This window comes from Bufo bufo, chromosome 7 (assembly GCF_905171765.1).
Source record: "Bufo bufo chromosome 7, aBufBuf1.1, whole genome shotgun sequence".
Taxonomy (NCBI): Eukaryota; Metazoa; Chordata; class Amphibia; order Anura; family Bufonidae; genus Bufo; species Bufo bufo.
The window spans coordinates 185660195-185674070 of NC_053395.1; the positions used below are offsets into that span (position 1 = coordinate 185660195).

At 45.2% G+C, this 13876-nt stretch overlaps 1 protein-coding gene across 1 annotated transcript in view; it reads right to left on the reverse strand.

Moving 5' to 3' along the window:
- Positions 1-1772: 1772 nt before the first annotated feature.
- LOC121008815 (rap guanine nucleotide exchange factor 4-like) overlaps positions 1773-13876 on the reverse strand; it is a 70797-nt gene continuing 58693 nt past the window's right edge. Inside the window, exons 4-5 of the mRNA XM_040441511.1 lie at positions 4559-4705; positions 1773-1907 (exon numbers count right to left, since the gene is read on the reverse strand). Coding sequence (XP_040297445.1) covers positions 1773-1907; positions 4559-4705 — 282 coding nt within the window. The remainder of the gene's footprint in view (positions 1908-4558; positions 4706-13876) is intronic.

Consider the following 13876-nt stretch of genomic DNA (forward strand, 5'->3'; position numbering starts at 1 on the left):
GGCACAAGACTTTATTATAACGTCTCCTTGTGGCCCCCCATACAGTATAACATCTCCTTGTGGCCCCCATACAGTGCAACGTCTCCTTGTGGCCCCCATACAGTGCAACGTCTCCTTGTGGCCCCCATACAGTGTAACGTCTCCTTGTGGCCCCCACACAGTGTAACGTCTCCTTGTGGCCCCCACACAGTGTAACGTCTCCTTGTGGCCCCCACACAGTGTAACGTCTCCTTGTGGCCCCCACACAGTGTAACGTCTCCTTGTGGCCCCCACACAGTGTAACGTCTCCTTGTGGCCCCCACACAGTGTAACGTCTCCTTGTGGCCCCCACACAGTGTAACGTCTCCTTGTGGCCCCCCCATACAGTATAATGTCTCCTTCTGGCCCCCTATAGTATAACGTCTCCTTGTGGCTGCCCCCATACAGTATAACATCTCCTTGTGTTTTTTTCTTTTAAACGGGTATTTATCAGGATATACATCGTTATCGCGATACATTTTTTATATCGTTATCGTCAGAATATTTTGGATATCGCCCAACCCTAGCTGCCCACAGATGCTATACAAAGCAGTAAACCAATCTGAGCCATCATAGAGTTGGAAATGAATTATAGGATGTCTCCCCCCCCCCCCTCCCCCCCACACACACACACTAAGTTTTTTTAAGTCAGCAAAGTCATTATTATATTCACCTATACAGCATCAATATATTCAACAGCGCTGTAAAGAGATTGTCATCACCCACTGTGGTACCTGTGCTGCCTGTTACCCTACCATAATAAGACAGAAAATCACTGATATAAGCCTTTTGAAAGGAAATGTATAATGAAAAAAGACGTTAATGTTTTAAGTACAATTTTCTTTAATTATTTTTTTTAATTATTGCATTGTACTAATTTTGAGCTAAGCTGGGGGGTTTTAGATTCTCTAGTAGCAGGCTCTGAATTTTCACTCTGTTCCATCAGGCAGCTCAGCTGACGGCTCCTTATCTCTGACCCTATAAACACTCATTAAAGCTCAGTTCTCATCTTACTGATAAGAATGTGGATAAGGGTCCATTCACACGTCCGTTTTTTCTTTCCTGATCTGTTCCGTTTTATGCGGAACAGATCTGGACCAGTTCTGTACACATTAATTTTCAATGGGTCCTGGAAAAAAATCGGACAGCACAGTTTCCGTTGTTCCGTTCCGCATGTCCGAAAAAATATAAAACTTGTCCTATTCTTTTCCGCAAAAATCGGATCCTGGTACAATACAAAGTCAATGGATCCGCAAAAAATGGAAGACATTCGTATGTCATTACGTATGTCATCCGTTTTATGCGGATTCCGTTCCTGGAAATTAAATTTTTATTTTATAAACTTTTATTCACTTTTTTTTTTCAATTTTTTTTCAAAGAAATCCAAACAACTTTATTTGCTTATTGAAATTTATACATGTTTCCGTTTTTTGCGGATCCGCAAAAAACGGATGACATACGGAAACATTTTCAGGAACGGATCCGCAAAAAACGGACCGAAAATCAGGATATAGAAAAATACTGACATGTGAATGTAGCCTTAAATAAGTGTTTATGACCTTTTAGTAATTTAGAGATCAGGTTTATTATATGACCGGCACAAAGTGGAAGCACACAGTAACACAGCTAGACAAACATTTGTGACAAAACAATTGAATATTGATTAATAAACACCATTTGAAAAAAAATATTTTAGCCCAAAATGAATAGAAATGAAATTATAAAAAAATTGCCCTTGAAGGTGTCCATAGCCTTTAAATATCCTCAGCTTTTACACTGACCACTTGAGCAGTCACAATACGCTGACACTTTCTGTTTCCCACGGCTAACCTGTCAGATTTGCTGTACAGAGTAGAGTCATCTATACCGACAATACTGGAAGGAAGTGCCTGCAATATGACAGCCCCAGGGAAGTTTTTAAAAATGTAAAAAAAAAAAAAAAAATTGCTAAAACATTTTACATAAAAAGAGCAAACAAGTTGTTTTTCATATACAGACTTAGTCTAATTAAGGAAACTAAATATATGAGACATTTCCTTCACTACAGGCCATCAACAGCCTGTCTTTCTGTCCTCGCACATGGACATGTCCTCAGGATACCAGAAAGCAATAACATAGTTCATTTGAATCTCCTGAAGCGGGCCCAGAATGGAGAAGCTGTGCTCTTCATGAAAACAATGAATGTTAGTGATTGTTCTTTTCATCCTAATGAATGTCCACAGGAATGAGAAGAAACATAGCCTCACTTTTGACTAAAATCTGCCAAATGCGATAATAAACCAATGATACAGCTCAGGAGGAGGAGGGTCGGGACATAATTGTCTTTTTCAGACTATAAGAAACACTTTTTTCCCCTCAAAAGTGTCTTAGAGTCCAAATGTCTTAGAGTCCAAATGCTAATGACCGCTTCCATTATGGAAACGGTAATATGCAGGAGGAGCAGTGAGGGAAGTTCTGCATCGGCTGCACTCACTGCTCCCTGGTCTTCTTCCAGGCCACACTTTGCCCACTTTGTGTCCTGAATGCATACAACGTCAGGACGAAGTGCACGAAGGCGCACACACTATGACCTGACGCTGTGCGAGGTCATATCACAGTGTAGTGCAGGCCAGAAGAAGACCAGGGAGCGGTGAGTCCTGTATCTGCAGAGGGGCAGCGCCGTCCAGAGCAAACAAGGTACGTTTATTTATTTTTTCTGATCTGAGGCTGAAGGAGCTTGGGTGTCTGATCTGAGGTCTGATGGAGCTTGAGGGGTCTGATTTTGGGTTCTGATCTGAGGACTGGTAAAGAATGGGGGTCTACTCCTCAAAATCTTAGGTGTGTCTAATAGTTCAAAAATGTAGCAAAATAAAGTTGAGTTTTAGGTTCCTGAGTTTATTAAAGGGTTTTTCTAAATCATCTAGTTGAGAATACTGATGGCCTATTCTCAGGATAGGTAATCAATATCAGATGGGGTCTGACTCTCGGCACCCCAACTTGATCAGCTATTTGTAGGGCCTGCACTCCACAGCGCCAGTTCTAAAGGACAAAGCTGCAGTATCCTTCACTATTACTACTAATTAGACAGTAGATGTGCCCATATAAACAACGGAGAACTGCAGAGCTTGCACAAATGCAGGGCCCCTTTAAACAGCCAAAAATCGCATCCTCATCGACCTCACTTATCCTGAACCCAGAAACCCCCTCAACCCCTTCCTGACCTCCCAAAGTAAATATACGTTGGGGGTCGGGTATTTAAAGATGGCAGCCGCTCGCGAGCGCAGCAGGTGCCATGGCCGTGGGTTGCCTGCTGAGCCGTGGGTTGCCTGCTGTTTTAAATAGCAGATACCCATGGCTAATGTATGCGATCGATGATAACATCGACTGCACACATTTAACACCTCAGCTGCTGTGGTCAAATGTGACCACAGCATCAGGGAGCTCAAAAACCGGGAGCACACGCTTCCGGACGTACAACGGTTCCTCCTAGTGGGGGGTCGGGGGAGCCATATGGTGTGTGCGGCACCCCCCGGTATGCAGTCTATGAGAGAAGCAATCTAAACTATTTAAAAATATATATATAAAACTTCAAATCACTTCCCTTTCCTTAAAATAAAAACAATTAAAAAAAATAAACATCACTGGCATCGCTGACTGCAACACTCCCATATTATTGAAATATAAAAATATTTATCCCACATGGTGAATGGTGTAATAGAAAAAAAAACCATTAAAATCGCAGATGTGCTCTATAGACCTAAAAATAAAAATAAAAGTTATGGGGATCTTAATATGGGGATGCAAAAAAAAACTTCCCAAAAAGATTTTCTTCATTTTTTCAGTGTTAAAACACAAGAAAAACATTACAAATGTGGCATCACTAATCATACTGACCCTGAGAATAAAAGTAACAGGTCAGTTTTACGGCATAGTTTGAAACTCAAGAGTAAAAACAAAACCCATAAAACTGTGGCGGAATGTTTTTTTTATAATTCCACCCCATCCTGCTTCCCACTATATTGTATGTAACCGTAAATGATGCCATTAGAAAGAACAACTTGTCCTGCAAAAAAAAAAAAGTTATAGCTCTGGGAAGGCTGGGAGTAAAATCCAAAAATGGAACATGTCCCGGTCCTGAAGGGGTTAAAGCAAAAGCTGTGTTCGTGTGCGGTAATGCTACACGATCTAATTTGTTTCGCTTCCTTACAGTAGCACAAATCTGCCAGTCTGCCGCTGATACGAAATGACAGAGACTTTTCTCAGACAGACTCCATTCCTAAGCATCGCATGCCGTATGTCTCCGCAGCTGAAATAAGCTGTGTATACCGCGATCTGCCATCCTCTCGCAACAGCGACTTTCTGCAGCTCCATTTGTTATTTACAGCTTTCATATGTCACACTGCAAATATACACTTGACGCAACCATCGCAATATGGAAACTGTCAAATGAATTGCCATCACTCTGTCAAGTGTTTTCCTTCAGCAAATGTCAGTAAACCTTTCCAACGATGACGTGTAAACACGGCAGTAACGTTATCATAAGCCGAATCAATATGCCTACCTCCCACAGCGCTTTAAACTCCTTCTGCTCAATCCGTAAGAGTTCACTGTATTCCCTGGTAACAATGGTGGCATGTCGGGGGGTGTTATCCAGTATTGACTCTCCAAAAGCAGTACCGACTCCCAGCGTGCAAATAACAACAGCATCCTAGTGTAAAAAAGGAAATAATTATCTAAACAACAAGTATATGATGCACACAGAAGAGTTACAACCAGACTAAGTAATTCGGAAGTATATTTGTGGGGCCCTGTATGCTACATCTGGCATCCAGCTAAAAGTGACATTCAGGCCCCATTCACACGACCGTATTTTTTCTCTGCATGCAATGCGCATTTTTTGCGGACAAAATGTGGATCCTTTCATTTCAATGGGTCTGCAAAAAATGGGGACAGCACACCCTGTGCAGTAAGCATCCGTGTCTGTTCCGCAGCCCCACAAAAAAAAATGATAATAATAATAAAAGACAGAACATGTCCTATTCTTGTCCGTTTTGCAGATAAGAATAGGCGTTATTACTAGGAGCCCACAAAAAAAACGTTGTCGCACGGATACCATCCGTATTTTTTGCGGATCCGCGTTTTGGCCTCTTTCAGACGGGTGTCGTGTGTGAGGGACGAATGCGATGCAGGTGCGTTCAGGGAAAATCGTGCAAGTAGGCACGCAATTAGTCACTTTTGACTGCAATTGCGTTCCGTTGTTCAGTTTTTTCTGCGTGAGTGCAATGCATTTTGCACGCGCGTGAGAAAAACGGAATGTGGTACCCGGGCCCAAACCCAGACTTTTTCACTGAAGTTGGGGTTTGAGTTAGGTGTTCTATTCATTTTATTATTTTACTATTTCTAAGGGGGCATTCACACGACCGGATGTATTTTGTGGCCCGCAAAGGCCCCTTTCACACGGGCGAGTATTCCGCACGGGTGCAATGCGTGATGTGAACGCATTGCACCTGCACTGAATCCTGACCCATTCATTTCAATGGGGCTGTGTACATGAGCTATGTTTTTCACGCATCACTTGTCCGTTGCGTGAAAATCGCAGCATGTTCTATATTCTGCGTTTTTCATGCAACGCATGCCCCATAGAAATCAATAGGGCTGCGTGAAAATCACATCCGCAAGCAAGATGTGGTGCTATTTTCACGCATGGTTGCTAAGGAGACGAGGGATGTATGATCCGGGACCCCATTTACTTTATTATTTTCCATTATAACATGGTTATAAGGGAAAATAGCATTCTTTAATACAGAATGCAAAGTCAAATGTCAATGAAGGGTTAAAAAAATAATAAAAACATTACTCACCTCATCCACTTGATCGCGCAACCGGGATCCTCTTCTTTGTTCTTCTTGAAGGACCTGCAAAAGGACCTTTGCTGACGTCATCGCGCTCACCACATGGTGAGCGTGGTGACGTCAGCGCAAGTCCTGCTGAATGAAGATAGGACCTTCTATCGTCATTCAGCAGGACCTGCGCCGACATCAGCAAAGGTTCTTTTGCAGGTTCTTCAAAAAGAACAAATAAGAGGATCCCGGCTGCGCGATCAGGTGGATGAGGTGAGTAATGTTTTTATTATTTTTTAACCCCTCCAGCGCTATTGTACTATGCATTCTGTATTAAAGAATGCTATTATTTTCCCTTAAAACCATGTTATAATGGAAAATAATAAAGTAAATGGGGTCCCGGATCATACATCCCTCGTCTCCTTAGCAACCATGCGTGAAAATAGCACCACATCCGCATCTTGCTTGCGGATGCGATTTTCACGCAGCCCTATTCATTTCTATGGGGCCTGCGTTGCATGGAAAACGCTGAATATAGAACATGCTGCGATTTTCACGCAACGGACAAGTGATGCGTGAAAAACAACGCTCATGTGCACAGCCCCATTGAAATGAATGGGTCACGATTCAGTGCAGGTGCAATGCATTCACATCACGCATTGCACCCGTGCGGAATACTCGCCCGTGTGAAAGGGGCCTTTGCGGGCCACAAAATACATCCGGTCGTGTGAATGCCCCCTTAGAAATAGTATCGTAAGAACAGACCTGTCTTTCACCCAATAAAAGGGTTTTTCCGTCACTCATATATTGATGGCTTATCCTTAGGATAGGTCACCAATATTTGATGGGTGGGGGTCTGATTCTCGCAAGCAAGCAAGGTGGGCCTCTAGTCTCCTACCCCCTGGACACCTGGCACAGTAGAGTAGCTGCACTTCATAGAGATAGATGGGCAGATTAATTAATAGTTTATTATTACAGATGCATCTGGTGGCTGAGATGACCTGTAGACACAGCGGCAGGCCACCCAGTATCCTTCTTTTCTAGGCACCCGCCTTCTTGAAGTCGCTGCAGGGACCCCTATAATCAATCACCTTGTAACATCTTGCTGCTGTCTGCCTCTGTGTGAGCGGGCAATATTTGCAGTCATCTGTGTAGTGAGTCCCCAGAATGAATTTTGCTGGTAGGCCCTAGGCACCTTAGGCTACTTTCACACTAGCGTTCGGGTGTCCGCTCGTGCGCACCGTTTGAAGGGGCTCACGAGCGGCCCCGAACGCATCCGTCTGGCCCCAATGCATTCTCAGTGGAGGCGGATCCACTGAGAATGCATCCGCCTGCCAGCGTTCAGCCTCCGCTCCGCTCAGTGAGCGGACACCTGAACGCTGCTTGCAGCGTTCGGGTGTCCGCCTGGCCGTGCGGAGGCGAGCGGATCCGTCCACACTTACAATGTAAGTCCATGGGGACGGATCCGCTTGAAGATGACACAATATGGCTCAATCTTCAAGCGGATCCGTTCCCCATTGACTTTCAATGTAAAGTCTGAACGGATCCGCTCAGACAACTTTCACACTTAGAAAATTTTCTAAGTTTTAATGCAGACGCATCCGTTCTGAACGCTAGTGTGAAAGTAGCTTTAGTCTGACACTGGAGAGGACTACAACTCCCAGCATGTCCATTCTGTTATTATGGGATATCAGCAGACCATTCCGAGAGGGAGTATAGGAGGAGAGGACTACAACTTCCAAGGTTTCTAAGGCTCCCCACTTCTGAGCTCCGGCCCCGCTTGCACTGATCACATGATGGTGACGTCATCACAGGTCCTTCAGCTCTTGCACTGTAGCAGATTATAGTGCCCGCCTCCTTGAAAATCCCGGACATTTTTGTTAATTTATAAATTCCGACTAAACAATTTTTTTTTAAGTCCCAGAAAGAGGACATTATCTGGAAAAAGAGGACGTATGGTCACCCTAAAGACTGTACTGGAGGAGGATATGGCACTGTGGCTGTCACTTATGGCACAACTATGGATATGGTGTAAACTTAGAGGGCTTTGGCTGAGCTTTATAGGACATTTATCTGTAATGGGGAAACCGTGACCCTGTAGGGAGGGTCGACTGGAACCCCCTGGCAAGTTATGGAGGCAGTGGATGACATATTTTGGGGCTTTGACCGGCACTACTATGGCACTGTTAATGGCTGTCGCTTATGGTAGCACTGTGGTTGCTGTGTTAGACGGGCATTTTGGCTAGCAACTTCAATCAATCACACTTCTGTCAAATCAAACTGTCCACTTAGGAAGCAACACTGAGTGACAATCAATTTCACATGCTGTTGTGCAAATGGTATAGACAACAGGTGGAAATTATAGGCAATTAGCAAGACACCCCCAATAATGGAGTGGTTCTGCAGGTGGTGACCACAGACCAATTCTCAGTTCCTATGCTTCCTGGCTGATGTTTTGGTCACTTTTGAATGCTGGCGGTGCTTTCACTCTAGTGGTAGCATGAGACGGAGTCTACAACCCACACAAGTGGCTCAGGTAGTGCAGCTTATCCAGGATGGCACATCAATGCGAGCTGTGGCAAGAAGGTTTGCTGTGTCTGTTAGCGTAGTGTCCAGAGCATGGAGGCGCTACCAGGAGAAAGGCCAGTACATCAGGAGACGTGGAGGAGGCCGTAGGAGGGCAACAACCCAGCAGCAGGACCGCTACCTCCGCCTTTGTGCAAGGAGGAACAGGAGGAGCACTGCCAGAGCCCTGCAAAATGACCTCCAGCAGGCCACAAATGTGCATGTGTCTGCTCAAACGGTCAGAAAAAGACTCCATGAGGGCGATATGAGGGCCCGACGTCCACAGGTGGGGGTTGTGCTTACAGCCCAACACCGTGCAGGACGTTTGGCATTTGCCAGAGAAGACCAAGATTGGCAAATTCGCCACTGGCGCCCTGTGCTCTTCACAGATGAAAGCAGGTTCACACTGAGCACATGTGACAGATGTGACAGAGTCTGGAGACGCCGTGGAGAACATTCTGCTGCCTGCAACATCCTCCAGCATGACCGGTTTGGCATTGGGTCAGTAATGGTGTGGGGTGGCATTTCTTTGAAGGGCCGCACAGCCCTCCATGTGCTCGCCAGAGGTAGCCTGACTGCCATTAGGTACCGAGATGAGATCCTCAGACCCCTTGTGAGACCATATGCTGGTGCGGTTGGCCCTGGGTTTCTCCTAATGCAAGACAATGCTAGAACTCATGTGGCTGGAGTGTGTCAGCAGTTCCTGCAAGACGAAGGCATTGATGCTATGGACTGGCCCGCCCGTTCCCCAGACCTGAATCCAATTGAGCACATCTGGGACATCACGTCTCGCTCTATCCACCAACATCACGTTGCACCACAGACTGTCCAGGAGTTAGCAGATGCTTTAGTCCAGGTCTGGGAGGAGATCCCTCAGGAGACCGTCCGCCATCTCATCAGGAGCATGCACAGGCGTTGTAGGGAGGTCATACAGGCATGTGGAGGCCACACACACTACTGAGCCTCATTTTGACTTGTTTTAAGGACATTACATCAAAGTTGGATCAGCCTGTAGTGTGTTTTTCCACTTTAATTTTGAGGGTGACTCCAAATCCAGACCTCCATGGGTTAAAAAATTTTATTTCCTTTTTTTTTTTTTGTGTGATTTTGTTGTCAGCACATTCAACTATGTAAAGAACAAAGTATTTCAGAAGAATATTTAATTAATTCAGATCTAGGATGTGTTATTTTTGTGTTCCCTTTATTTTTTTGAGCAGTGTATATTATTGCCACCTGGTGGCCCCCCTGTCCTGATGTTTAATGTATTTAAGTTCATAGTATGTTTTCTTTGGACATATATTTGTCTGCATTATGAATTTAACCGCCATACTTAAGTGATATTGCACATTCATTTTTTGGTTATGAATTTATTTGTCCCATGGATGAAATGGGACTACCAATTGTTTTCTTCCTGCAATCAGTATCACAAGAATCATGTATTTACAGATGTTTTATATCAGCCTGATGAAGGGCATTCTCTCTGCCCGAAACGTTGTTATCAAAGGGACCACCATGTCCGGCTAAGCAAATAAAAATCATCTAAGCAAAATTCGGAGTGCTGTCTAAATTGCTGAATATGGTTGTTACCTTTGGCATCAGTGTAAATAGCTCCAATGATACCAATATTGCTGGGAACTGAGTCCCGATTTCATTTTAATGGATATTCCATCTGGGACATTTATGGCATATCCGGACAATGGGGCCCCCAAAGTGCCCAGACACAAGTCACACATGCGCGGCCACCCTTCATTCACTGCTATGGAACTTTAGAAAATAGCTGACCGGGGGTTTGACTATTTTCAGGAGTCCCATAGTGGTGAATGTAGATTAGGCCGCGCTGGTGCTGCTTGTTCTCCATTCACTGATATGGAACTTCCGAAAACAGCTGAGCATGTACGCCATTTTTCCTATCGATATATGCATATATTGTATATATCCCAGATGGGAATACCCCTTTAACCTGCTCCCTAAGAAAACCATGCATACACCCCCGAAACAAAAGAATGCAAATTAAAGTAACAGAATAAAAAAGACACAGAACACGTTAATTTGGGGATAAATGGCCAAATTGTTTATTTAAAATATAAAAAAAATGGCAAACCCCCGACTCACGAAGAGTCACCCTCCAGCACTCAGGAGAGGAAAACCCCCTGTGGAGGAAACCTCTAGGGAACCATGGCTGGAGGGCTGCCCTTCCCTTGGGCTTAGAGGGTAATGCCACTATGTGGCTGCCACATAAATAGTAGGGGGGGGGGGGGGGTGCAGCAGCCGGGCTAATCTAGTTGGCTAGGCGGATGTCCCCTTTCTCCCTTTCTGCTAGAACCTCCAAATATCGTCAAGGTGCGGTGGGCGGGGGTGGTCAAGCTCAAGGTCCTCAGGCCATCAAGTACGGCACAAAATATGGCCGCTCACCCGCTTTTTACAATGGGTTCTTCTTATGACACACGTGCTTGTGATGTCATAGGTGTCTATAACTAATGTTGGTGGCAGTGTTCTGAAGAGTTAACCCTTTAGTGACTGTGAATGTGCAGAGGCACTTAACCCCTTCCTGACCGCGCTTTGTCAATATACTCCAGTTTGGATATCCACCATATATATTTATGGTCCCCGATGATCCCAGGGTTCCCTCCTTCGGGGGGAACAGGTTGGTTCTGTAACTAACAGCCACTGGTCCAGGTGCCGACACCGAGCCCCTGAACCAGTGATTCAGATTTAACCCTTTCCAGAACGCAACATGTAAATTAACAGACTAACAGCATGGTCCGTTCAGTTTTATATGTGACCCTTGACCCCATCCTGGGACCGCACTTGAGGACGGCGCAGCCATGAGACGGACACTTGCATCTTGACTTTACTCAAGCAGGAGGCGCAGTGCTTAGCGGTTACAGTCACCATTGGGCACAACCCTTGATGGTTACATTGTTATTATAATCTTGGCGGTTACTATGGACAACTGAATAGTCTATCAGGTAAACAGCTTGATGGTGTCAGTCTTTCACTGAGGCACACGGCCCTATAGTTACAGATCTCGGTTGCAGTTTCTGACAACTCACACTACCAAGATGTAGCAGGTCACATGGATCAGGGCTCTCTTTGTCAGAGCCACGCTATGGAGGCCATTAGAAACTCTCTTCCCTCCTCACAACTGTCATCTTCCCCTCAACTGCCTCGGTCTTCTCTTCCTGACTGAGCAGAGACATGTGATTGGTGCTGGACTCCGTTCAAACCCTTTTACACATCGGACACAAGAACACAGGTAACAGAGGACAGACATCATATCACATAATAACAGCCTGGACATACTGGGAGTTGTAGTCATCTCCTCTTATACACACTCTGAAATATCCTCTGAGTTCCCATAATATCTGCGTGGACATGCTGAGAATTGTAGTCCTCTCCTCTTATACCAGTCGCTGAAATGTCCTCTGATATCCTATAATAAAGACCTGGACATGCTGAGATTTATAGTTCTCTCCTCTTCTACCTTATCCCTGTAATGTTCTCTGATATCACATAACAGCCTGGAAATGCTGGGAGTTGTAGTCCTCTCCTCTTGTACCTCCCTTCCTGTAATGTCCTCTGATATCACATTATATCAGCCTTGACATGCTGGGAGCTGTAGTTCTCTCCTCTTATACCCCCTCCCTTTCTCCGATATCCCATATCATCAGCCTGGACATGCTTAGACTTGTAGTTCTCTGATTATAGACCTCCTGTCACAACCAGACAGTTGAGAAGCTCTGACAGGAGCTTTCCAGATCCTCCTCCTTGAGTTTCTTTGTTTTGGTTAAGTTCCTCATCTCGTTAGTCTATCTCAGCTGTCATGCAGTTGGACTGATTGCTTCCCTTTAAGTTCCTCCCCATGATGCATTAGGTTGCGGCTTATACAACTTCCTGGAGTGTGTGTGCTTGCTGTTTCTATTTCCCAGTCCTCTGCAAGATAAGTGCTGTTCCTTTATTTGTGATTTTCTGTCTGCTGGATTTTCAGGTGACCCTGACTCCCTCCGTGTCTAGTGTAGGGAGCCGGTGGTCGTGTCCCCTCACTATTGTAGGGTCTTCAGGTATTAGATAGCCGAGGTACGTGGATATGCGCCCATCCACCTTTGGGGTGTTCGCATAGGCTGAGCAATTAGGGAGAGTGGCAGTTCTCATGTAGGGGTCTCCCTTTTGTTCCTTAGTTGTGGATCCAGTGAGTCATTATTGTATTGCATTGTCTTGTTTCCTGTACACCATCCGTGACATTATAAGCCGCCAAAACAGTCTCAAGCATGGATCCGGTTTCACTTTTGGCTGAGCGCTTCCAGGGTCTTTCATTGGAGGTAGCTGATCTCCGTAAGACTTTTTCTCAGTTTCAAGTGACCGGTTCAGCTTGCGTTCATGGAGTTTGTTCTGAGCCTAAGATCTCGCTCCCGGATACGTTCTCCGGGGGTAGTGAGTATTTTGTGCGTTTTAGAGAGGCTTGCAAACTCCATTTTCGCCTTCTTCCCCATTCCTCTGGTGATGAAGAACGGAGGGTGGTGATCATTATATCGCTGCTCAGGGGTAACGCTCAATCCTGGGCCTTTTCGCTGCCGGAGGGGGCACGGCCCCTCCGTTCAGTGGATGAATTCTTTTTAGCCCTGGGTCAGATTTTTGATGATCCGGATCGTATTGCTCTGGCTGAGTCTAGACTACGTCTGTTATGCCAGGGTAAACAATCCGCAGAGATATACTGCTCAGAATTTCGGAGATGGGCAGCTGATACTGGTTGGAATGATGCTGCACTCCGAAGTCAATTTTGCCATGGTCTTTCAGAGGGATTGAAAGATGCATTTGCCTTTCATGAGAGACCTACCTCCTTGGATTCTGCTATGTCTCAGGCCGTTCGTTTGACAGGCGTCTTAGAGAGAGAGGAGAGATCTCTCCTTCCTGTCATACTCAGTCCCGGGACAGTGCAGCGGTCTCTTTCTGTGCGCAGGGGTCTCAGTCGCTGTCAGCCCCTTCTGAGCAGGAGCCCATGCAGCTGGGGTTGATTGCCTCTGACAATAGAAGATTCAGCCCGCATGGGAGGGTTTGTTTTTGTTGTGGAGGTATAAATCATTTGGCAAATGTTTGTCCCTCTAGGAGATTCAGGCAGTTTTCTGGGAGTAATAAAGAAACAAAAAGGAAAAAATCTTTTAAAAATGTTCCGTCTGTTACTATTGGCAGGGTTGAGGCGGAAATTGAAGGTTTTCCGTTTGCTTGTAGTTCCCGTTTTGTCCTGCCTGCTAGGGTGGCGCTAGAGAGCAAAAGCATTTTTTGTGAGATTTTTGTGGATAGTGGAGCAGCTGTCAATCTCGTTGATAATCAATTTGCAATAACTCATGGTTTCCAGGTATGCACTTTGGGAAAGGATATTCCTGTTTTTGCTATTGATTCCGCTCCACTTTCTCAGAAATCATTAAAGGGCATAGTTCACAATATCCGTTTAATTGTGAGTGATGCTCATGTTGAGG